The sequence below is a fragment of the Gobio gobio genome, assembly GCF_949357685.1.
Source record: "Gobio gobio genome assembly, chromosome: 7".
Classification (NCBI taxonomy): Eukaryota; Metazoa; Chordata; class Actinopteri; order Cypriniformes; family Gobionidae; genus Gobio; species Gobio gobio.
The window spans coordinates 42,116,519-42,143,052 of NC_137103.1; the positions used below are offsets into that span (position 1 = coordinate 42,116,519).

The 26,534-nt window shown below is 40.8% G+C and overlaps 1 protein-coding gene across 1 annotated transcript; it reads left to right on the forward strand.

Moving 5' to 3' along the window:
* The first annotated feature begins 611 nt into the window (after positions 1-611).
* inhbb (inhibin subunit beta B) lies at positions 612-7,987 on the forward strand. The gene is made up of 2 exons (XM_079821130.1): positions 612-1,526; positions 5,744-7,987. Exons 1-2 carry the CDS (start codon positions 1,130-1,132, stop codon positions 6,523-6,525), a joined length of 1,179 nt encoding a protein of 392 aa, XP_079677256.1. The 5' UTR covers positions 612-1,129; the 3' UTR covers positions 6,526-7,987.
* Positions 7,988-26,534: the final 18,547 nt, after the last annotated feature.

Here is a 26,534-nt window from a genome sequence, read left to right on the forward strand (position 1 = left end):
CCCCCTCAAGAGACAAAGGTTGCACCAGAGAGCCAAGAGAATGTAACGTGTATTTATTTTGTTGAAGCGAGAGATGGCGCCATATCACCTAAGAACAAAATCATCAGTACATAAACTCGAAAAACACCGAGATAAAATTCATTTGGCAAACAAAGCCACACTTGAGAGAATTTCCTAAAATTTGTCTCAGGCCTTGCAAAAACCGTCTGCATTATTTAAGTAAATATTGGAATCTGAAACGAATAACAATATAATCATCATCGAACCATACAGGTTTTGCTTTATTACTTAAAAAAAAAAAGAAAATGAAATAAAAACATAAACTGACGTCAAATGCAACAACTAGGCTACTGGTACTTTAGATAGTAGCTATATTTAAATGCAATGTTCTGCTGTTTGAAAGAAACATTTCTGTTTAGTTATGACAAACACTGCTGTCTTGTGTTTTCACAATGAAGAAAAGTTTATGTGAATTACGTGTCATATGCAGTCCATCTTTAGGGACTGATGAGGCTCTAACAGCGTAACCTTAGCGCATAATCTCTCGCATCCAGTTGGCTGGACGTCCCACGTGGTTTGAAGTATAAAAAAGTTTCAGCGCGAGGTGCTGTAGTGTCGTGATTACACGAGAGAAAAGACCAAAGGACAACATCCCTCCTGAGGCTGAAGAAATGCGAACGAACACACACAATTCACAATACTATCACTGAGAGAAGAGGAGCACGAGCACTTGACATTCGATGGAAGACAAACAGTGAAATTCTGTCTTCAAACAAGAAAGAGTTTTGACTGCACTGAACTTTAAAGGAATACACGACTAGTAGCCGGTTTGTTTTGATTCTTCACACACTTCCATTTGTCAGTTTCCCCGGAGACGAGAAGACGTTTTCGCGCTTTTTAACCAGCTTCAATTAAGACTGATATTTTTTTTGCGACTAGCCCTCATTATTACCTAATGTGTTTACCGGGCGATACTACATACACTTTCTGTGAACGTCTCTCAGAAATGACCGCGAGCGTGATGATGAATGGAGATCTGTCAAAGGAGGTTGTTGGAAGTACAACTCTGTCCTGTTTATAGATCCTTTTTTGTTTTACGATAGGAATTCATGAACTGATTTGTTGTTGTATGGACACGTTATTTAAGAAAATGAGTATTTACATCCTCTCTGTAACCTGTTTAATGGCCTGCATACTCTCAGTCCAGTGTAGCCCGGGAGCTGAGACAGTGTCTCAGGAGTCTCAGTGTGTCTCTTGTGGACTTGGGCATTCGGATGACTCGGGGCGAATGGACACGGACTTTCTGGAGGCGGTTAAAAGGCACATATTGAACCGACTGCAGATGAGAGAGAGACCAAATATCACTCATCCCATTCCCAAAGCTGCCATGGTAACGGCGCTGCGCAAACTTCACGCGGGTAAAGTTAGGGAGGACGGGAGGGTTGAAATTCCCAACTTAGATGGACATGCTGCCTACAACGAGGTGCAGGAAGAAACGTCGGAAATAATCAGTTTCGCCGAGTCAGGTGTGTACAAGAAAAACTAGCATGCTGCATGGCTACTTTTACCTCACAGAAGTATTGACATTGTGTATGATATTGGTTATAGAATAATATTTAAGCATATTTTGGAATACCTTTCAACATTCACTACAACTGAGCATAAATAAGCACAAGTACAAAAATTGCATGTTTAGGGGGATGTAATCATCAATTACTAAACATGTTTTACAGGTCAAATATTTCATTTACAGGTCGAATAGTTACCAATACCTTGTCCCAAAAGTATTAGCAATGGTGTACACGCAAGGGTGACCTCCTTGTCTGACTTTAGTAAGCTGTGACATCCAGTGGGTCGGTTCCAAAACCTAGTGGGATGCTTCACTGCCTCCTGCCTTCATAGGCAACATATTTTCCAGTTCCATGCATTGTATTATTTATGAGTAGTACTTAAATGATCATATATATGCATGTTTATATGTGTGTGAATTCTGTGTGATTTATAATTTAGCCAATACAAGATTTGATTTGCATGCCAAAGTTCATTACAGTACAGAATATTACTGAATCTCTTTAAACAAGTGTTGCAATTTCGTTACAGTGATCATGTGACTGGAGCAATTAGAATACATGACCCTCTCGGAACATAATTAGATATGCTGGCAGAAAATAATGAGTAGTTTGTCAAATGATGACCTTTGCTAGGTGGGTGTCGAGGCAATTAAAATCCTGGAACATCTTTGGGAACGCCAAGAGAGCATCAAAAACATGGCAATCAAAGTATTACAGATAATGTGTTAATAAGAAGGCAAGAACATTTCCACGCCTTTTGCCTTATTAACAGACAATATAGCAATAAAAAAACTATTGTTAACACTAATGAAAACGAATGCCTTTTATTTAAGAAGTACACGTTTCTTTGAAGTAAACGCAGAGTTCCCGTGGTCATAGATAATAGGTAATTATGAAATGGTAAATACAGTTAATGTAAATTCAATTACTTTTGAAAACACTTATGCGGTAACCCTGCCCGAACACCTGAATAAGTCATGGAAATGCATTGGTCAAAAGGGGTGGGAACCCTGGAACTGGCATTAGTTCCAGAGCAAAGTGATGAAGTTGTGGATTTCATCAATTATAGATATGAGGTTCAGTTCGATTTACAGGAAAATGTACGGAGCTTGGATAACATTTTGCACGTTTGGTTCTGTCATTAAATTAGTATGAACAAAATTATATTCATAGAAGTATTGTAATAAATACAGCAGATGTTTATTGACGATCATATTCTGTCCTCATTATCAGGAAGGATAATTGATATGCGGCTATATAATATAGATACACATTTTTAAATCATATTTTCCAGGATCTCGGTCTGCATTCGAGCTTGTAAAACTCTTCTTTTTCTTCTAGTTTCACACACTGAAACACAATTAGCTTGGACATTATCCAGACTTCTTGCTCCAATAAGAATGATCTGAACACACTCATGACAGAGCAACAAAAGAAGGCAATTATTGAGCGAGTACTGTGCGTTCTTGCTAAACCCAATATGTCAACATTGTGAACAAAAACAACAAAAGAAAACAAAAGAAATCACTCAGAATAATGCATGAGACATTTGAGTCGTTGTGGGTGACAGAGGCTGGGGTGGGGGGATGGCCTTCTTATATCCTACTCTGAAAATGCATTTCAAATATCAAAGCTTTATCAGGCCTCTTTGCAGTGTCCCCTATTATTCCCAACACCTTTGAACCAGTGAGCAGCAATGCATCATGAAACTGGCTCTCCGAACCCCCATCTGCCTCAAGGCCAGCTGGCACTAACCCCTTAAGTGAAGGCTGCCAGCCAGGGCATAGCATTAGGGCAACCCTAGATCCATTCGGCTCAGAGGTACAAAAAGAGGAATTTGTGAGGTATGCAATGTGCAAATCACTGCAGCCGCAGGCAAGGGGGCTGCCTCACGTGGTGCACGCTCTTCCCTTGCTGTTATGCGGTATGATTGCGAGCCAGAAGGTGGCTCCTATCTCGCTCCATGCTTTAGGAGAGCAATAAGAAGAGGACTGCCAAGGTACAGGAGAGGACGGCTGCCAATTTCAGGTCTCTATTGACACTGTCCTATGGGCCATTTCAGAAGTATTTGGTGTCCCGTAGCCACAGAAGCGGAGCGGTAGATGCTTGCTTCTCATTTGTCAGCGTAACCATTCGGACTCGCTGAACTCTTCAGGACCGGTTCAGCACGGGGTATTAAGACTTCATTATTAGACATTATTCAGTGTGGCACAGTGTCCATGAGGTCAAAGAGCCAAATTGATCTCTTTAGAAAATCTTTGTTTTTTGACATTCGATCCAAGCAGGGAAATTAGAGCCTGTAGTGCTAACTGATTGGCAGACAGTCAAAATCTAATCAGGCAGCATGCCATGGTCTTGATCTTATTGATCTTCGACAAGCAGTTCGCATTAAGCATTTAAAGCACGAGATCAATCTTCAGTGAAACACAGAAACAAACCTAACGTCCATTTTTCTCAAAAGTGCTCATTTTGACAGTATTTTGACATGCTTGGTGTAGGCTATTGGTTTTTGAGCTTAGTTTAATAATAAACACATTGTAAAGTTGACTCCAAATTATTTTTACCTACCAAGGAAAAAATATATAGAATTACCTGGCAAGTGGAATCAAAAAATGTTGTGTAGTGTATGCAATAACTAAGAAAAACTGCATGAAATCTGAAATGCATTGCTGAAATGAATATTTGTCAGGCTGACTGACAGTAAAAGGTATCTCGTCTGCCGATCAACTAGCTCAGAGAAAAAGGTCAAAGTTAAACGCAGACGGTGAACCACAGGAGGCAGAAGCATAATAAAACTTTAAAAAAATAGTGAGATGTAAACTAAATAAATTATATATGAAATATTCTGAAATTAACAGCTTAAAATATAATTAATAAAAAAAATGTATTTAATAAAAAGCTATTCAATGCAACAGTGGCAATGTGATGTAGCTATGTTTTGATATTGATGAGATAAAATATGCCACAACACATCACAGCATCTCATCTCTCTGTACGCATTGACCTGGAGAGTGCAAAGTGGACAATGTCTTGCCCTGTTTGACTAAATTCAGTTTAAGCAGGAGCTGTTGAGGCAGGTTCTGAAACACTTGAGCACATGGCCATACAAGTATACTTGTATCCAGGGGGCATATAAAGGCAGGTAACAAGGTGAAATGGTGGAGTAATCAGTTCAGCGAATGTGTTCCCTATCATCATAGGACATACTTGTTCACACCTGACACCTCTCCAGGGCTTGATCCTCTGTCACTGATGAACGTTGACTGTGTGTCTTCACTGTGGGATACAAAGGGCTGGGTTCCCAGCCAAACAAGTCTTGACAGCCCTGTTAAAAAAAAAATATATATATATATATAAATGTAAAATATATGTGTTTTGGATGCACAGAAGTACATTGTTACAAAATAAAAAGTGATCATTCTTTTGCTGCTTCAAAATAATGATACATTTTTGTTAATCAATGTATTTTTATATTTGCTAGAAATTTACATGTAAAGCCACTGCTACTGTATGTGAGGCCAAGCTATGACATGAAGAAGCCACGTTTGTGGCAAGTTGTTGACATTAAATCAAACTAATCTGTTTGCAAACATGGTTGTTTTACTATTTCAAAACGTGCCAAACAGCTCTGCCATTCAAATCAGGATTACAGTGAACATGATTCATGTGTATAGCTGAATTTCCCTAATTATCTTGGGTGGTCAAATTAATCTTTGCAATCAAAAACTCTGCATCTTGGACTACACGTTTCACCATTGGCCAGTGTCATTTAAGTGCCTCATAATGCTTCTCATTTGAAGGGCACACGCTCAATGCAAAGCTGTGCCACAGAACTCTTCTAATACCTTTCACAGTGCATTGTGTTGTCAGTCTCTGAGGCTCCAGGAGCTCTGGGTTTTCACAGTTCTCCCTGTGAACTCAATGAACCCCCTGGGGCAAGGCCCACGTCCGACAACCCCCACCCGTTCCCCTGGCCCAGCATCTTCAGCCCAAACCATGAGGCCAATTGGACTTGGGCCCAGAACTGTGGCACCTAGTATATCTGGACAAGTTGGGTGGTTTATGTCAGTAAATGTGGCAAAGGAGAGGTAGTCGTCAGCTGAATCACAACTGCTTGTGTGAGTTTTTGTAAGAAAGAACCACCATTAATAAACTTCTTTGGTCTCTTACAGATGATGTGACTCCATCTAAGTCCAGCCTGTACTTCCTGATCTCCAATGAGGGGAATCAGAACCTCTATGTGTTGCAGGCCAACCTGTGGCTGTACTTCAAACTGTTGCCCGGTGCTCAGGAAAAGGGGCTGAGACGGAAAGTGACAGTGAGAGTGCACTACTATGAGCCCGGCGGGCAGAACATGCACTGGCCCGTGATGGAGAAACGCGTGGAGTTGAAACGCAGCGGCTGGCACACCTTCCCCGTGTCCGAGGCTGTAAGGGAAATGCTGGCTAAAGGGGGTCGCCGCCAGGACCTCGACATCCACTGCGAGGGATGCGAAGCTGCCAACGTTCTGCCCATCCTGGTGGACCCGAGCGACCCCTCACACAGACCCTTTCTGGTGGTTCGCGCCCAGCAGGCAGAAGGGAAGCACCGCATCCGAAAGCGAGGCCTGGAGTGTGACGGCAACAATGGCGGTTTGTGTTGCCGACAGCAGTTTTACATTGACTTCCGGCTCATTGGCTGGAACGACTGGATCATCGCGCCAGCAGGGTACTATGGGAACTACTGTGAAGGCAGCTGCCCGGCTTACATGGCAGGTGTTCCGGGCTCTGCCTCATCGTTTCACACGGCAGTGGTGAACCAGTACCGCATGAGAGGCATGAGTCCTGGATCGGTCAACTCCTGCTGCATACCTACCAAACTCAGCACCATGTCCATGCTCTACTTCGATGACGAGTACAACATCGTCAAGCGTGACGTGCCTAACATGATCGTGGAGGAGTGTGGATGTGCCTGAGCAAAAATTAGGACATGTTACGAAAGCAGTCATATTTATGGTCTTTCTGAACCACATGCATATAGATTGTGTTAATATTTGTGCACTCACAAAGTACAATCACGCACGTGTGTGTGTGTGTGCATCAAGCAGTAGATCATCAGATGTATGACAGGTGGGTCCTTCTAACGAACAAAAAGGCTTTGGGATGACAAGGGGAAGGGAACAACAACATGGTTTTTCTCTAGTTTGCCATTTCTAGACTTAAAAAAAATGGCTCAATACTTTCCTCTCTCCGACAGCAAAAAGGAGACAAACTGGTGTCACACTTTGATACAAGTACTTACAAACTGTTTTACAAGCACTGGCATATCTCAATGTCCCTTCTACTTCAGAACACCAGCACTTCAACAGCTTGTTTAAGACAATATGACAAATCATTCCAGCTGAGGGGGAGATTTCAAAATCAGTGCATGTCATCATCCCAGTCGTTCCCAGAGGCATTCCCTTAGCGATGACTCTAGTTGTCTGCGGCATTGCTAAACCATCGTGAGGCTTCTACTCAAACTGCAAGCACCCCTGGACAAGATCACCTTGAAACTAAAACCACTTCTGTCTTGGCTGCGGCCGACTGCCTAACTAGATCTTGAAGTCTAACCGGTACAGCTTCCTCCATCTGCACAGTTCAGTGACTGATGGACGCTTGCAGCGGTGTGCATTCCGCCGAGCCGCTTCCATTCTGTCCAGCTGGTTTACAGGGAGTACAGCACTTGCGAAAACTCTCCAAATGCACAATTTAAAGCACTTGCATATTGCAAAGCCTTCAAAAGGGTACAAAGAGGTGGACCTACCCTTGCCCATAGTCCTTTTAAATATAAAGTGCCGCACGAACTATGCAATGTATAGTAATCCTGAACTTTGTCAAACTGAATTCTTCTTTCTGCTCATCTTTAAATCTTTATCAATACTTGAAATGTGATCTTTCGCTTGCTTTCCAAAGCGGATGATTGTTACGATGTTTGCACTGAAAAGTTGCGGGATTAGTTACAAAAAAAAACCGACGAAAAAAAAAAAAACTGCCATTGAAAATGCTATTTTTGTAGTAAAACTGAATTTTGTGAAAAGTTTATTGTACCTAATTAATTGTACCAAAGAGGCCAATATTTTAGCTATTATAATAAGGTGGCAAGGCCATTCCAATATTTGTAAAATAATTATTATCCTTCTCAAGAGGCCTAATAATCAGGGTACAACATAATGGATTCCATATGTAGCTCTGTCTAATTTTTTATATGTACAGCAAACCGATGAAACAATCTCTTCCTTGTCTTTAATTTTCCAGTCTTCTATTTAATAAGAGTTATTTCTTAGCTGTTGTTACAAAGTCATTTAGGTAAACGGATGTCATCTCTGTACAGAATATGTAAAATAAAAATATTCTTTCTTAAATATTTTGTAACTTTAAAATAAATTCTTACTTTGCATCCTTGTGAACAAGTTGCTTTGAACGGAGTATCAAAACTACAATACAGATTGCTCACTGAGAGTCTGACTGTGGCATGCCTTTAGCAGAATATACTGTTGTTGGTTTTTTTTTTTTTTTTTCAAAGTTAGTCTGCACATGATTACAAGACCGAGGAAGACTTGAGTCATGAAACCGCTGAAGTTTGCAGTGCCCTGCGAAGTCTGCAAAAGCGCTTGGTTGACATAATTAGATGAACACGTTGCCTTACTTTAAACCACACACTGAGATATCGATCAACAAACTGAGATAGCATCGGTATATATTTATACATATACACCAGTTAACACTTTGCACATAAATGCAATGGCTGTGCTCCATGGTTTCAATATTTGTCATTCTTGGTGCATTCTTGGCTCAGAGTCAAGAGGGCTCGCACTGCACAACATGTAGGCACAGAGACTGATTACATCAGAGTGGATCCCCTGAAAGCACTATCAACAAGTACTGCCTTTTTCTGAGCCCTACAGGTATAAATGTAAAATATGCGGCACTAAAAAAAACCTTAGGCAAACAAAGAGACCAGGCCAGCCCACTTACCAACGGTCAGGGCGTTTCAGACAAATCCTGGTACAATGCAACAAGCACTTTCCAAAACATACCACATAACCGAGTCAGATAATTACCTGAAGTGTACCTGTCTTGCATCTGTCAAGAGAGACAGATAAATCGAAATGAAAAATGACTTGTTTGTAGAACTCCTCTCAAAATGACAGCACAAGAATGATATGAGTCAGAAATGACACCCACGTATAGCAAAAATACATTGCTTGGTTATGGAGGTTGGTATGCGTTTATATGTATTTGTTTGTGTAGGTGGGTGTTCGGGTGTGAGAAAAGTAAGACGTTCGGAGAGAAAGTGCTACAGGTAGAGAGGTAAAGGCAGAGCTGTCCCGTCATGTAGCGGAGTGTTAACGGTGCCGCTATGACTGCTGGAATGTTAATGACACCATAGTTAGGCTGGAGGCAAACTCATGAAGCCACACACACGTTAAGAAAACACCTCAAACCATCTCACATGACAAAACACATGCAATCTGTAAACAACATCTGAGGTTAACAGGTGTTAAGAGATTTATGATGACTAAATCGAATGTAAAACAATGTATAGACACATACTTGCCATCATTTGTCATTAAAAGGGCCATTATTATGGATAAATATGCTTATAATTTCATAAGCTCACATATGGATCTACTTGGTTCACATGCACTTGATGTTCCTCGGTAAGTGCAATTCCTGAAACACAGTGTTTCTATAGTGTTAATAAATTGCATCATTTTAAAAAAAATTTTTTTTTATAAAGCATAAAATATTAAATGTATAAATAAAATTATATATATATATATATATATATATATATATATATATATATATATATATATATATATATATATGTAAAATAAATATACTTTTATAAGCAATGATGCAATCAAATTACAGTAAATACTTTCACATTGTTTAAAAATTTTTCAAAGAACTGCTGTTTTTTTGAACATCAAACAAATCACAAAAATATTAATCGGCACAACTATTTAATGACAGGTGGGTATTTCAATTCAACATTGATGATAATAAGCAATGTTACTTCAGCTCCAAATGAGTGATTTCTGAAGGATCATGCAACACTGAAGACTGGAGTAGTGATGCTGAAATTTCAGCTTTACCATGACAGGAATTACAATTATATTTAAAAAATATTAAATATATTTACAATAGTGCTACTTTTACTGTATTTTTGATTAAATAAGAGACTTCAATCAAAAACATTAAAAAACATTCTGACCCCAAACTTTTGAACGGCAAAGTATTAATATTTTCCCTATTATTCAAAAAATCTGAAAAACATGCAATTTATTGTCGCAAAATTGTTGACCCTAAAATTGACCTGCATAATGCTTGGGATTACAGGTCAGAGTAACTTGAAAGCATACTTGAGTGGCCCAATGAGCAGATGGTTCATTAATCCAGCAATTCTCCAACGTCCGCACACCTATGCTACTTCAAACATTCAGACGAACAGACCAAAAAGTGTGTCTAAAGCTCAAAACAAAAATGAATAATCAAAGATCATTCCCAACTGCCATGTTCGAAGGAAACACCTTTTACTCTGCAAGGAAACAACCTAAGGCTTGTCACTCTCCACCTCCCTCCTCCCCTCCACATTGACCCCTTGACTCCCTGAGCACTAGCGTACATTCAAGCCAACAAAGCTTCTATTTGTGCCATGGTTCTACCTAGTACCGACTGGGGGATCAGGGATCAACGAGGGTCACCTCTATAGGGAACCTAGGGGAGAGTCACCACTGTGAAAGAGCTGATAGTACAGTGTATGGCATGAAAAGGGCAACTAAACACTAAAAGCCCACAGTCAACCACCCCTTACCCTCTGTCTGCCATCCAAAACTCATTTAATATCCATCATAGCCAATGATGTTGATGTTGGCTTTGGTCTGGCCATCGGCTGAGCTAAATGAAGCTGCTTGGTGGCAGCATTCTGAAGGATAGGATTATTTTAACCTTTGGAGAACGGAAGAAAGGCAGAAAGAAGACTTGTACTTGTGAGTAATTCCCTGCGCGTACGCCGCAGTTAAAAGCGGAGCCAAGAGCAAACAGCTGGCCTTTTGTTCAGCCAGGCAGAGTTTCTGCTCGCATTCATGTGACGTGGTGCATGCAAGGGCTGAAACCGCTAAAGGTGATAGTGACAATGACGCGTACAAGTGAAACTGCAGCACAGCTCTGCCTTCAAGTTCACAGACAAAGGCCCGCGACTCTCTGATCTCACAACACAAGGAAAATATGGGGGGAAATAAGGGCATATTTGGATCGCCGAGCACAGTGTGTTTTTGTGAGAGGGGGAATTCCATTGGAGGGGATTTCAGGTGTGGTTGTACATTCATCGCAGGCCACTTTAAAGCCAGCCATCATGGCTCATCACGGCTGACTGAGGGCTGATTATTTTGCAGGTGCCTCATTGTTTTCCATTGTTGGGCCTTCAGGGAATTTTATGATTTGACCAAAACAGAGATGCTGACTGTGGGCGTCTCAAGATGCTGCCGTCTCCATCACGGATGGAAGAAAGAAGACCTTTGTGAGGAGGAACTGATGTCGGAAGAGACGTGTAAGAGAGAAGGGCAGTGGAAAGAGTAGCGGAATGTCGCTCTTGGGTGACACACCTATTGGTTAAAAGGAAGCTAGAAACAAAGACACAAAGAGAGAAGGCAACCTGATCAGATGAAAAGATACACAGAGGCTTGACATGCTCTTCTACACTAATGAATGTGGACAAAGTCAATATATAAGATAAATACTGCGGGAATGTTCCACGTGGAAGGGAATATTATCTATCAAAATGTGTTTGGAGGCCTAACTGAAAAAAATGACAAGTGAACCATAGTTGTGCACACTGCTTCTTTCCCATGGATGAAGCCTCATTAATAAAGGCCTGAGCTGTGAATTATAAATGAAGAGTTGACTGACCTAAACTGAATGAATCCCTGAATCTTTTGCCGAACCTCTCACACAGGACAGGTTACAGTGCGTCCAAGATCGTCCTACATGCTGGATTGTCCAAAAGATTTTCATTAATTTGTTGGGTCTGCGTGCCACTTTACAGTACTGGAAAATACAGTTCTTTAGAAACAGTTAGGAAAGGAGGTTGCGCCCACTCATTGAGGAAAATGAACCCCAATTCCCACAGTTACCCATTCATTCATATAAGCCAGAGTCAAATCCAGCCCTGGAGGACCACTGTCCTGCAGAGTTTAACTCAAACCATGAACAAACTCACTTACCTGCAATTTTCTAGTAACTCTGAAGACCTTGGTTAGCTTGTTCAGGTGTTTGAGATTAAGGTTGGAACTAAACTCTGCAGGGTAGTGGCCAGTGTTGGGGAGCAACTAGTTAGGCTACATGTAACGGAGTTGCGTAATTTAATTACAAATAAATGTAATCTGTTACAGTTACCCAGAAAAAATGTGTACAATGTTAACGATTACAAAGGGGGTTACATCTGAATATTTTCTGTAAAAAGATAGGATATGTTGAATAGGCCTAATATTAATTTGTTGCTTTGCCTGTTTTTGATGTGCACGCGATTTCTCCTGTCATTTAAAGGTCATTTGGTAAAGCCAAATTTGCCAAATTACATCAATCCACATTGCCACTGAAAGCTTTAGGTTACAACCTGTCTAAGACCTGCCACCATGCAAGTGATAAATATGCGTTCTAATGCTGGAAATTTAAAAATAGTTTAATCCAGGAAGGATTTTGTTTCCCATTTTGACTTGCAAAATAGAGCTATTTAACCACACAACCATTGGTCATTGAGTCTAAATGTTATGACAGCTACACTGGAGGAGTCTGTTTGGGTTGCCAGTGAGTATGAAACTAGAATCTATTCTTACTTCTGTTAGTGAGAAATAATCAATATTACATTACTTTAATAGAGTGATTGAAATAGTTACACTACTTCTTACATTTTAAATAGGGTAATCTTGTAATTTGTAACCTATTACATTTCCAAAGTAACCTTCCTAATCCTGATAGTGGCCTCCAGGACCAGATTTGAGGAACCCTGCTATAAGTAAAATGGAAGAAATATCAAATAAATTGAGCTATTTTTACTATAATCAAAATGCAGGAAATATGTTGCGTTACACTTCACTCACACACACACACACACACACACACAAAAAGTTTTTTTTTGTTAATTTGCCAAACTGTAAAAAAGAAAACAGCAATTTGAGAAGATGTGGAAACTGGGGACTACAGCATCAATTTTATCACAAGAAAGCTAATATATATATATATATATATATATATATATATATATATATATATATATATATATATATATATATATATATATATATATATATATATATATATATATATATATATATATATATATATATATATATATATATATATATATATATAAAAAACATGTATACGTACATACATACATACATACATACATTATCTCACAAAACTGAGTACACCCCTCACATTTCAGCAACCATTTTAGTATATCTTCTCAATGGACAATACTATAGAAATAAAACTTGACATACAGCCATTATTGTCAAAATAGCTGGCAACAAAAGTGATTACACCCTAATTGATAACAGTGGTACGTCGTTTAACCATGCAAAGCCACATGTCCTATTCATCATGTTCACGTTTTTGTCTGCTTGACAGGACCATACAAATTTGTGTATCTTGTATTAGAGCAGTTCAAATTTGGTGCTTTGAGTACAATTCTCTAATACTGACCACTGGATGTTCAACATGGCACCTCATGGCTAAGAACTCTCTGAGGATTTGAGAATTAAAATTGTTGCTCTCCACAAAGATGGCTTAGGCTATAAGAAGATAGGTAACACCCTGAATCTGAGTTACAGTACATTGTCCAGGGTCATACAGAGGTTTTCCAAGGCTGGTTCCACTCGGAACAGGCCTCGCAAGGGTCGACCAAAGAAGTTGAGTCCTCGTGCTGTGCGTCAGGTGCAGAAGCTGGCTTCAAAAAACAGACGCATGAGTGCTACCAGCATTGCTTTAAAGGTTGCTGCTTGTCAGTGCTCAGACCATACGCCACACACTGCAACAAGTCGGTTTGCATGGCCGTTGTCCCAGAAGGAAGCCTCTTCTGAAGCTGGCTCACAAGAAAGCCTGCAAACAGTCTGCTGAAGACATCCTGTCCGAGAACATAAATTACTGGTACCATGCCCTGTGGTCTGATGAGAACAAGATAAACTTGTTTGGCTCAGATGGTGTCCAGCATGTGTGGCGACGCCCTGGCGAGGAGTACCAAGAAAATTGTGTCTTGCCTACAGTCAAGCATGGTGGTGGTAGAATCATGGTCTGGGGCTGCATGAGTGCTGCTGGTACTGGGGAGCTGCGCTTCATTGAGGGAAACATGGATTCCAACATGTACTGTGACATTCTGAAGCAGAACATGATGGCCTCCCTTCAGATGACCAACATGATAACGGCCAAACACACCGCCAAGATGACAACTGCATTGCTGAGGAAGCTGAAGATGATTGAGTGGCCAAGTATGTCTCCAGACCTGAACCTTATTGAGCACCTGTTGGGGATCCTCAAGCGGAAGGTGGAGAAGCGCCATGTGTCTAACATCCAGCAGCTCCATGATGTCATTATGGAGGAGTGGAAGAGGATCCCAGCAACAACCTGTGCAGCTCTGGTGAATTCCATGCCCATTAAGGCAGTGCTATAACAATGGTTCTCACACAAAATATTGACACTTTGGACACAGTTTTGACATGTTCACTTAGGGTGTACTCACTTTTGTTGCCAGCTATTTTGACAATGATGGCTGTATGTGAAGTTATTTTCAGAGTACAGTACAAGCACTACAAGCAGCACACCGACTACTCTAAAATATATACAAGTTTCATTTCAATAGTATTGTCCCTTGAGAAGATATACTAAAATGGTTGCTGAAATGAAATTATATACTATAACAGGGCATTGGTAACAACACTTTTTTTCATTTTAGTTGTAACAGGAATTATGTAACTACATTTTGTAACATGTATTTGTAATATGTATTAACTTTTTCCACTTCCACACGCAGTATTCAATACTGCAGTTACCAGTTTGGAATACACTGAAACTTTATGGAAATCAAAAAATATGTTCTTATCTGATCTGCTCTGACGGATAGATCTGTATAGCCTTGGTGGTAAGAGGAAGGACCGTGTAAATCCGCTCTGACGGTGGAACAAAGTATAGATACAGCCCTGGTGTTCCTGTCCAGGAAGATTTGTCTGTATAAGGGTAATGTTTAAATGCACAGTTACCTGACAAATATTTTTTGAGTACTCCCTCCGGTGCGAGGAAAACCCGTTTAGATCTGCTCTGGCGGGTAAAACATCTAGAGAACGCCCTCAAGTTAGGCCAAGAAGATTTGTCTGTAAGGGTACTGTCTAAACGCACAGATACCTGACAAATATTTTTAAAGTAAACCTGACTCTCCATTTTCTTCCACCCCAGATAGGGGATTTCATCTTTATTTTTATTTCCTTTTAATTCCTATTATAACTGTTATACTATATATATTTTTATTTATTCACTTATGACTATTTTAACTTCATTTCTGTGTAAAGCACATTGAATTGCCACTGTGTATGAAATGTGCTATACAAATAAACTTGCCTTGCCTTCTTATAAGATTTTCCCAGGGTCTACGTCTAAGACAAATTGATTTGATGGAAGACTGTGTTACCAAAACTTCAACAACATTGTCCAGAATGAACAAATTGCTCCAAAAAGAAGCTTTATTTTTGCCACAAGCATTTGTATATACAGTGCATCCAGAAAGTATTCACAGCGCTTCACTTTTTCACATTTTGTTATGTTACTGCCTTATTCCAAAATGGATTCAATTCATTATTTTCCTAAAAATTCTACAAACAATACCCCATAATGATAACGTAAAATAAGTTTGTTTGAAATCTTTGCAAATGTATTTGAAAAAATGGGGGGGGGGGGTAAATACACATTTACATAAGTATTCACAGCCTTTGCTCAATAGTTTGTTGAAGCACCTTTGGCACCATTTACAGCTTCAAGTCTTTTTGAGTATGATGTTAAAAGCTTGGCACACATATTTTTGGGCAGTTTCTCCCATTCTTCATTGCATGACCTTTCAAGCTCCATCAGGTTGGATGGGGAGTGTCAGTGCACAGCCATTTTCAGATCTCTCCAGAGATGTTTAATCAGGATCAATTATGGGCTCTGGCTGGGCCACTCAAGGACATTCACAGAGTTGTCCCATAGCCACTCCTTTGTTATCTTGGCTGTGTGCTTAGGATCGTTGTCCTGTTGGAAGATGAACCTTCGTCCAGATCGCTCTGGAGCAGGTTTTCTTCAAGGATGTCTCTGTACATTGCTGAATTCATCTTTCCCTCGAACCTGAATAATCTCCCAGTTCCTGCCGCTGAAAAACATCCCCACAGTATGATGCTGCCACCATCATGCTTAGGGATGGTATTGGCCAGGTGATGAGCGGTGATGCTTGCCATTCAGGCCAAAGAGTTCAATCCTAGATTTTTGTTTCTCGTGGTCTGAGAGTCCTTCAGGTGCCTTTTAACAAACTCCAGGCGGACTGTCATGTGCCTTTTACTGAGGAGTGGCTTCCATCTGGCCACTCAGCAGAGATTGTTGGTTTTCTGGAAGGTTCTCCTCAATCCACAGAGAAACGCTGGAGCTCTGTCAGAGTGACCATCGGGTTCTTGGTCACCTCCCTGACTAAGGCCCTTCTCCACCAATCGCTCAGTTTGGCCGGGGCTTGGTTTGTGCTCTGACATGCACTGTTAACTGTGGGACCTTGTGTGTCTTTCCAAATCAACTGAATTTACCACAGGTGGACTCCAATTAAGCTGTAGAAACATCTTTTTTTTAATACAATTGCAAAGATTTCAAACAAACTTCTTTCACATTGTCATTATGGGGTATTGTTTGTAGAATATTTAGTAAAATAATTAATTTAATCCATTTTGGAATAAGTCTGTAACATAACAAAATGTGGAAAAAGGGCTGTGAATACTTTCCGGGTGCACTGTAAGGATAGCCTTTGCACAGGACGCTTCAGTACTGCATTGCACACCTTTTTGGCTGTTTTTCATAGTAAATGTAGTCACATTCATTGGATATTTCATTACCTTATGCTTAGCAATGAATGCAGTATTTCCATTTTGCATCTCTTGTCCTAGCAACAAGCGAGTTTTCATGAAACTTATGAGTACAAGGGCGAGTATGCATGCGCATCAAAAAGACGGTGCTTAATATTTCTGACTAAAATATAGTATCATTTAGCAAAAATATTTGTTGTTGGATTCTACATGTAGTTTTAAAACTCTATGACACAAGTAATTTGTTGTTTCCCAAATTACACACTATACACTATGTCAAACATGTTTCACGAGTTCACATTATGTTTTACGAGTTCACACATACAAATAATCGGATAGAGTAAAAAGAGTATGCGTATTTGGTGTGCTGTCCGAGGATAGGGCTCTGAGCTCACAATTTGGCCCGAGCCCAGAGTACTCCCCCCGTTTCTCTTGCTGGGATAGTAACCAGCCGACAGTAAGGACTCAGGGTGGTGGAGGGGTGCAGAAATTTGTCAAGGAACATAGGTGAGTCGGCTATGTATATATTGGCCTCCTCTTGTGTTGATTGGGTGGATCATTTGAACATGCTCCTCATGAACTTTGTTAATAAAGCATCATTTAAAAGGTTATTTTGTCACCCAGCATCAGAGTCTGATAGCTACATAAGTAAAGCTCCCACAGCGGAGTGCATGAGGTGTCCAACATTTCGATTAAATAAGTATAATATCAGGCAATTTAAAGTATACTTTTTCTTGTTGGAATTTTCAGTTTGAACACAGTAATCAAAATTAGCACACAATAGTGCATAAGTATGTTAATTGGGATGCACCAAAGAAATAATCAACAGTTTAATAAATTATCAAAATAATCATTAATCACAGCTCTCTTAAAGAGACAGCAGCAAAGCCATATCATGTCTGTTAACACGTAGGAAACATGAGGAACAGTTACTGTCATTTGGAGATATGAACAATGTTAGGAGAATGTTTATTTCCCACCATTATCTGATTCAACACACAACGATAAAACCAAAAAAGGATGTTTATTGGACAGCAGTGAGGGACTCGAGGACAGTACGGCATCAAAGAACAGAGCTGGACTTCTGTGAGACTAGATATCTGTCAGACTTTGGGCTTTTCCCTCGGGAGTACAACATAAGTCAAAGGCTACGGTTATCACCCGATTCAAATGAATTTCACAGAACGCTGAGTCAAAGAGGGAATGAGAACCACACACAGCGTGTGGTTCTTCAATGCCTCTGATGATGATGCCTTGGCTCGAGATACCATCTTAATTTTTTTCCACTCTCAAAGGCTGCTCTATGTGAGATTGGAAGCTTGCCCGTAATCTACCACCAAGGAAGCGAACACAACAAAAGCCTCTGTTTTAATATGGATCCCATTGTGTGATTTAATGTAAATACTTTGATTGATGACATTTTCAGGTGCATACGGAACATTCCAAAGGCCTGTGCCAGAACCACACCACAGGTAACTATTTAATGGGGGAAAACAGAAACAAGAATGCTGTGAAGCACAACACAAGAGAACAGTTTCTATTTAGGAAATGTTACATTCATATTCATTGTCCGTCCCGTCCCGGTTTATTCATTAATAAGGTGAGACATAATATCGTGGTGATTCAGATTGTTTTCTACCCACTCTACAGCAACCAAAGCTCAACAACCGCCAAAGCTCAATCCCACCTTACAAAGCACATGTCAATGTTTAATGCTGTTTTTTCCAGTTCCACAATGATGACATGAGCCATTTGCCCAAAAAAGGTGGGCATTGGGCGTGGATTGCTCAAGTGCGCCTGACTGAGGTAATGACCGTGGATTCCACACATCTTACCTAATGCCCTTAAGCATTGAATAATCCCTCAGTTATCTCAGCCACTTCCTCATGTTGACCACAACTATCAGCTGATGTGAGGGCCAGCAGACAGGCGACTGAGTACCAGGCCAGGGTCAAGATTAGATTGGGAAGTTGGACAGCTGTTTGCATGCTGAGAGCCAATGAGAAAGATATGCAGTGTGTGCTTCAAGAGCAGCAGGCCTTTGCCGTACTACCGGTGCTGACACTCACAGGAAGAGAATACATTGCCTCCGATACTAAGTTCATGCTGTAATGTGTGTGTGAGAAAGGATCCAGACTTGGTATGTATCTGATGCAATGTTATGTTAAGGGTGGAGTAAGCCTTTGGGATTTGTGAATTGCAGGTAAGGAAACCTCTAAAATGTTATAGGCATGTCTCATTTTAAAAATAGCAACTGTAATCGTTCCCTACACTTGCCTTTGCATGTTAATTAGTGATGAAATCTATTAAGGTATTTATGAGACATTCCTATCATAGTATGTCAGGTCACACTTTATACAATAGAGATTGTTTCAAAGCAGCTTTACAGTGATAACAGGACAATGATTTAATGATGCAAACAAAGTTTATTCGTACAGCAGAAAATAGTTGTTCAGCGGAAGTCAGTTCAGTGTTGATTCAGTTCCGCTGTAAAGATCATCAATTATTAAATTAGTTAATTTCATCTATAAAGCAGTTCTGCAGAAAACAGTGATGTCATCGTCCAGCTCAGTTCTCTGTCAGAATAAGTCTCGGAGCCAAATGCAAGTTCACAAAGTTTAATTAGAGGAGTAAAGAGAGGGTCAGATACAGCACAAAAGTCACAGTCCGAGGAACAACGACCTTATACGGCATCCAGCGACGTAATCCACTCTGGTCGGAGACCGGAAAGAAATCCTCACTCGACAGGTGACTGCCGATAGCGTCCATATACTGGACAGGAGGAAAACCAAAGCCAAATAGAAAAGGCAGCTCACCGAACTTGGATGAGACTGGATCTCGCTTAAAAACGAAGCGCACCAGTAACACCCGAAACCAGAGTACAGTTCACTCGAAGTCAAGTTCGCGTATCCACAGGCATGAACTCTGGGCTAAGACGAGCCTCCAGATGCCTGCGACCGAACCTGAAGAACTGAGAATAAACAGGAAGAACAACCGACTTGGACTAGGACAGCGTGACTGAGACCAACCCAGACAATGAGCGCACGACGAGAGACAGGACAACGTGCACTAAAAAGGAAACAGCTGATGAGACACGACAGGTGAACAATTACCAAAACGAGAGGGAGGAGCTAGTGAACCCGTGAGGAACCACCACCAACAGGTAAGAAATACATACACACACAATAAATCACCCAGGAGTCCTGACATTCTCATCCAATAGTGTCAGTGCCGTTAAATCAATAATATTGTTGAATATTAAATGTCCCCAACTAAGCAAGCCAGAGGCGACAGTGGCAAGGAACCCGAACTCCGTCAGGTGACAGAATGGAGAAAAAAACCTTGGGAGGAACTAGGCTCAGTGGGGGGCCCAGTTCTCCTCTGGCCAACGAATGAACACGGTGTGATTATGATTGAGACGGCATCAGTCAGAAATTAAGATTGTGGATTGGTAGCATTCAAATATTTCATCCAGGTCCTTTTGCTTATAGATCAGATTCATCACGCCGGTATGGAGACGAAGCTGGTCTTGTCTGGTTCTGGTGGTCTTTGCTGAGGATCTGTGCTGATGGTGACCAGATGTCCCGGAATTTAATTTTGAACACCTTTTAAATTAAAATTTAATTAATTGCAATTAGAATTTTAATGTAAGAATTGGATGCTCAAGTTCCGACTCAAAAGACAGATTCGTTCATGCTTATGACATCATGTAAACATTTGTAAACTTAATGTGTGTAAGATTATATCATCACCTTTCCCTAGATGGGATACAGATAGATATCACAGGTATCTTAAAATGATTCAAGCTAAATTAAGTTTAAATGTATTTGTCACAAAGGCTGGACTCCCCTCTTGAGCGATTCAAACACTTCGAATGATCCAGAATGCAGCAGCACGTCTTGTCTTCAACGAGCCCAAAAGGACCCATGTCACACCTCTCTTCATCTCTCTGCACTGGCTACCACTCGCTGCTCGCATCAAGTTTAAGGCGCTGACGCTTGCCTACAGAGCCACCACACGCTCAGCTCCTGCATACTTTGACTCGATTCTACAAATCCAAATCCCCACCAGTAGAGATGCTCCGATCAGCATTTTTGGGGCCGATCACCGATTACCGATCACCAAGATCATGATCTGCCGATTGCCGATCACAGAATGGCAGGGGAATGGGAATCTTTTATCTATAATCTTGCAGAGTTTGCACCCTTTGTAGAAATGAAACTAACTCTAAATTAACTGTATTGAGAGAAAAAACTGTAGAAATAGGCTAGAGTCAAGATCTTGAAGAACCACCAAGTGTTTATTTTAGAAAATGAGATAACTTAAGGCTACTGTAGGCCATCTTTCCCAAATAAATGTATATAATAAATGTATATAATTATCTCACCTAAATATTTATAAATATATGATCATGCAGTGCATTTTTTTTTAAAGACAAATTTTCAGGTAGGTCTAACATTAGTATTGAGATAAGAAATACTAAAGACATTTAATAAGAAATCAAATGTAAATTTATATTGGTCTTCCCTGAATAAATTAAATTAGATTAATCCTTACACTTAAGGTTGCAAAAGTTAGTCATTCAAGAGCAGTGAGTGTCATAAAGGTTCATCAAACAACACAAGACAGAGAAACTCAGAGACAGCAGCAGTTTATTCGACAGCTGTCACTTTGAGAGTGAACACGGTTACAGTACATGCAGTTGCACAAACGTTCACTCGCGAGTCACGACGGGGTTTACGTGCACACTCGTCAAGACGGTAATTTAGTACATACATTTGTGTGTATCTGACCATTTCACCGCAATTTGTTCTCGCAAGCTTTTTGTGAGATGGCCTGTGTGTGTGTGTGTGTGTGTGTGTGTGTGTGGGCGCGCGCTCACGGTCTGGAGAGCGCGCGAGTGCTGAGCGGTTTGAACACTGGCAAGACTTAAAAATAAATGCAAATGATAAACTTTAGTGACGATGCGACACTGCCTCGATTGTGCAAGTGGCAAATCCTGTCAACAGTGGCAAATCCTGTCAACTGTGCAGCTTGATTTTAGTGCAGATGCGATGATATGAAGCCATTTGAGCATTTTGAAAGGGAGCGAGAGCGCGCGCACGCGCACGCGGTGATTCACTCGCGCTGTTTGTGAACTTACGCAGTCATTTGAAAACTTTCTGTGAGACGTAAGTTATTTAATATAGAAATATGAATTGTACCTCACCTTCAGCATTATAATTATTTTCCCCGCGCTGGAAAGAGAATGAGACGGTGTTGCTGCAAATCATGCCCTAGCTCTCACAGCAGGTGCAGGGTTTATGTGTCGTCAGCATGCGATCGGTTCATGAGATCGGCCTTTTTGGAGATCGCCGATCAATCATCCCAAAGCGATTATCGGAGCACCCCTACCCACCAGAAGCCTTCGCTCAGCTAAGGAGCGACGGCTTGTGGTACCATCACAGAGAGGCAAAAAATCCCTTTCCAGAACATTTTCATTCAACGTTCCCAGCTGGTGGAACAATCTTCCCACCGCCATCCGAAACGCAGAATCATTGACAACATTCAAAAGTCAACTAAAAACTCAGCTCTTCCGTGACCACTTAACTCATAAAAAATAAAAAAAAACACCTTTCTACCCTTTTTTCCCTCCCTACTCTAGCCTGTGCTACACTGAGCAATGTACATGGTCTCAGTATTTTAGGCACTTGTTGCGCTTACTCGACTCTTCATGACCAATCGCTTCCTGTACTCCCAAGTTGTAAGTCGCTTTGGATAAAAGCGTCTGCTAAATGCATAAATGTAAATGTCACAACATTGTTTTAGCATTCGTAATTTTGAATTTATCATTATTATTTTAGAAAAGTGTGTATGGCCACCATCTGCGCCTCGGTTTTTTACTTTAAAAATCTGATCACCCTAATCCAGAACACTTCCAGAATCAATACTTTAGGTTATGACTAAAACATCTAGTTTGTTAACATTCCATCAGGGGCTGGAGACGTCGCTGGACGACTCTGGTCGCGGACAGGAGACGTCGCTGGACGGCTCTGGTCGCGGACAGGAGACGTCACTGGACGACTCTAGTCGCGGACAGGAGACGTCGCTGGACGACTCTGGTCGCGGACAGGAGACATCGCTGGACGACTCTGGTCGCGGACAGGAGACGTCGCTGGACGACTCTGGTCGCGAACAGGAGACATCGCTGGACGACTCTGGTCGCGGACAGGAGACATCGCTGGACGGCTCTGGTCGCGGACAGGAGACGTCGCTGGACGACTCTAGTCGCGGACAGGAGACGTCGCTGGACGACTCTGGTCGCGGACAGGAGACGTCGCTGGACGACTCTGGTCGCGGACAGGAGACGTCGCTGGACGACTCTGGTCGCGGACAGGAGACGTCGCTGGACGACTCTGGTCGCGGACAGGAGACATCGCTGGACGACTCTGGTTGCGGACAGGAGACGTCGCTGGACTCTGGACACAGACAGGAGACGTCGCTGGACTCTGGACACAGACAGGAGACGTTGCGGGAAGAGACTCAGGCTTGGCAGGCAAGACGTGATTGGTGTGGCAATCATGGCATGAATAACTCCAGACATGACGGTTGGAGTATGGAGACTCTCTGGTGTGGTGGGTACTGTGGGATTGCAGGGCCCCTCATCTGCCATTGCCACAGTAAACGAGGAACCACTCGGCAGAAGTGCAAAGTCATATATTGGGCCAGGGAAAAATGTATTCTTCTCCCTGGCATCCTTGAACGAATGGGTTAATTGAACCCATTACAAAAAATTTCCCTAAGAGCCACATCAATATAATCCACTAAATCCCAAAGTTCACAAAAGTACTCAACATACTGCCCGATAGTCCAGTTACCCTGACGGAGACGTAGAAGATCAACTGCTGGGTTCATGGTGTGGTCTAGTATTCTGTCACGATCCACTGGAGGCAAGCTTTCAGATGAACCCAAGTGCAGTTTTTATTTAACAAAGGTGATAGAGTAAACAAAAACAAACGATGACTTAACTAGAACAGACTTGACTTGACTTGACTCAGCACCAAGAGCAGTACAGGTAATAAAGCTAGACAAAGGAACATCGCAAACATGAGGGCTTAATGCTGCCTTCACGTGCTCTCGGAATTATCGTAAATCCGAGTTTCCTAGGTAAACATTACAAATGAACGCCCTCACATTTTGAAACTTGAATGCAATGCGCTCGTAATCACGACTTCAGAAGTCGGAATCATCAAATTTCCGATAGCACGTGAAGGCAGCATTAATACATAGACTACTAATGACAAGACAAGGGACACCTGTGAACAATGAAACAATTAACCAAACAGAACACATGAAAAGGGAACACATGGCAGGATCACATGACACAAACATAAAGCATGTAAAATTAGGTTTGTATGCAGTAATAAAAGACATATCTATACAGCTCTGTTTTTCTTTCTGAAGCCAGTCACTCAGATCTTGATATTAAGCCTCTGACTGAATGAGTCAGTTTCACAGAGAAGGGAGGAGGACTTGTCACAGCAGATGTTCAGCTGTCCAGTTGTAAACATGAAGACTCTGGCAACAACAACGGAGATAAGGGAAGGAATGGAGCTTTCCGCAAAGTCCCATGACTCACCAACAGGATTTTCTCCAACCCTGCGCCAGCAGACCACAGAGAGTGCCTGTGAAGAACTCTGACAACAAACTGACCGTAGCGACAGGCTTCCATGTTGGATATGTGCCTTCATTACTGCTTATGTGGAATATTATATCATGGCATCTCTGAATATGGAACATTGTGGCATTCACACATCATACATTTTTAGTTTTTTTACTTTGAGTAAACAAAAAGAAGTTGTAAAGAAAAAATGCAGGCACTCCAAGAAGGAATGTCAGGTTTACAATGGGGAGAACAAAAATAATACTTAAAGGAAGGAACACAAAGACATATGTAAACAAACAACAATTTTTCAGAACTGAATGTTACAGACAACTTTATGAATATATGAACAAGCTCACAAGTCTTAAAGGCAGGACTCAAAAAAAAGAGATGAAAGATAAAACATTTTGGTGCCAAGTTATTTTTCATTTTAATTAAATTTTTTTTTTTAAGTAGAAAAATTACAAAATTGCTCTACAGTATTCTCCCAACTACATTCTTTTTTAAAAAGAAATGGTATCTGCAACGATTTCCAGTCACGATTTAGACTGTATTATAGTGCGGTGACTGTTCTCATTAGAGTTACAAATGATTTGCTTTTATCATCTGATCGTGGTTGTATCTCTCTGTTAGTGTTACTGGATCGTAGTGCTGCATTTGATGCTATTGACCACAACATTCTTTTGAATAGACTTGATAATTACACTGGTATTAGTACCACAAGGCTCAGTACTAGGACCGTTGCTTTTCACACTGTACATGTTACACTTGGGAGATATCATTAGCAAGCATGCCGTTTGATAATCAGCTGATGATATTCAGTACTATTTCTCTATTATTTAATTCACAAAATTAATGGAATGCATAGTTGATATTAAAAAATGGATGACTAGTAAATTCCTACAACTTAATTCTGAAACAATTTTTTTTTTATTATTATCAGACTAAAAACCTTGGCACGTGATAATCTAGAATACAACTGTCTAACACTTGATGGCTGCTCTGTCAAGTCTTCGTCGTCAGTTAAGCAACCTGGGTGTGCTCTTTGATACCAATCCTTCATTTGAAAGCCACATTTCTAGTATCTGTAAAACCACATTTTCCATCATAAAAAACATATCTAAATGACGACATATACTCTCAATGCAGGAAATTTCGTGCTTTCATAACCTCAAGGCTAGATTATTGTAATGCTCTACTCAGTCTACTGGGTGGTTGCCCTGCTCGCTTAATGAACAAACTCCAGCTGGTCCAAAATGAGGCAGCTAGAGTTCTTACTAGAACCTGGAAGTATAACCATATTAGCCCGGTTCTGTCAACACTGCATTGGCTCCCTATTAAACATTGCATACATTTTAAAATCTTGCGAATTACTTACAAAGCCCTAAATGGTTTAACTCCCCAGTACTTGAACGAGCATTATAGTCCTTCACGTCTAATTCTGGCCAGTTGATAATACTTAGAACATCAAAATCAACTGCAGGCAATAGATCATTTTCCTATTTAGCACACAAACTATTGAACAATCTTCCTAGCATTGTTCGGGAAGCAGACACACTCTTTCCGTTTAAATCTAGACTAAAAACACATCTCTTTAACCTGGCATACACATAACACATTATCACATTTCTATAATTCACATTCATTAAAGGATTGTTAGGCATCGTAAGAAGAATGGCATCTATGCTAATACTAGTCTCTCTGTTTATCCCGAGGTCAACGTAGTCAACCGTATTTGTTTATCCAGATCAAATGGTGCACCTTGACACGACCACAACACAGCCCTGAATGTCAGCAGAGATTCTGTCAACTAGACAATCCCCTGGGAAGACCTCGTCATCACGACAGCCATTGTCACAGATCCTCAGCAAAGACCACAAGAACCAGACCTCTGCACAGAACTGTGACCAGTATTCTCTCCATACTTGCATGATGAATCCGATCTTCAAGCAAAAGGGACTGGATGAAATATTTGAATGCTACCAATCCACAATCTGATTTCTGACTTGTGATGCAGTCTGAATCATAATCACACCATGTTCGTTCGTTGGCCAGATTAAATCATTGTCCTGTTATCACTGTAAAGCTGCTTTGAAACAATCTGTATTGTATAAAGCACTATATAAATAAAGGTGACTTGACTTACAAAAAACGTTGTTATTTAAGTATATAGACTATGATGATTTTGGTTTTTCTGCAGTTACTT

Coding starts and splice junctions, on each gene's coding strand:
- inhbb (XM_079821130.1), top strand. CDS start 1,130: ATGGACACGTTATTTAAGAAAATGAGTATTTACATCCTCTCTGTAACC. Junction 1,527..5,743: donor AATCAGTTTCGCCGAGTCAG/GTGTGTACAAGA, acceptor GGTCTCTTACAG/ATGATGTGACTCCATCTAAG.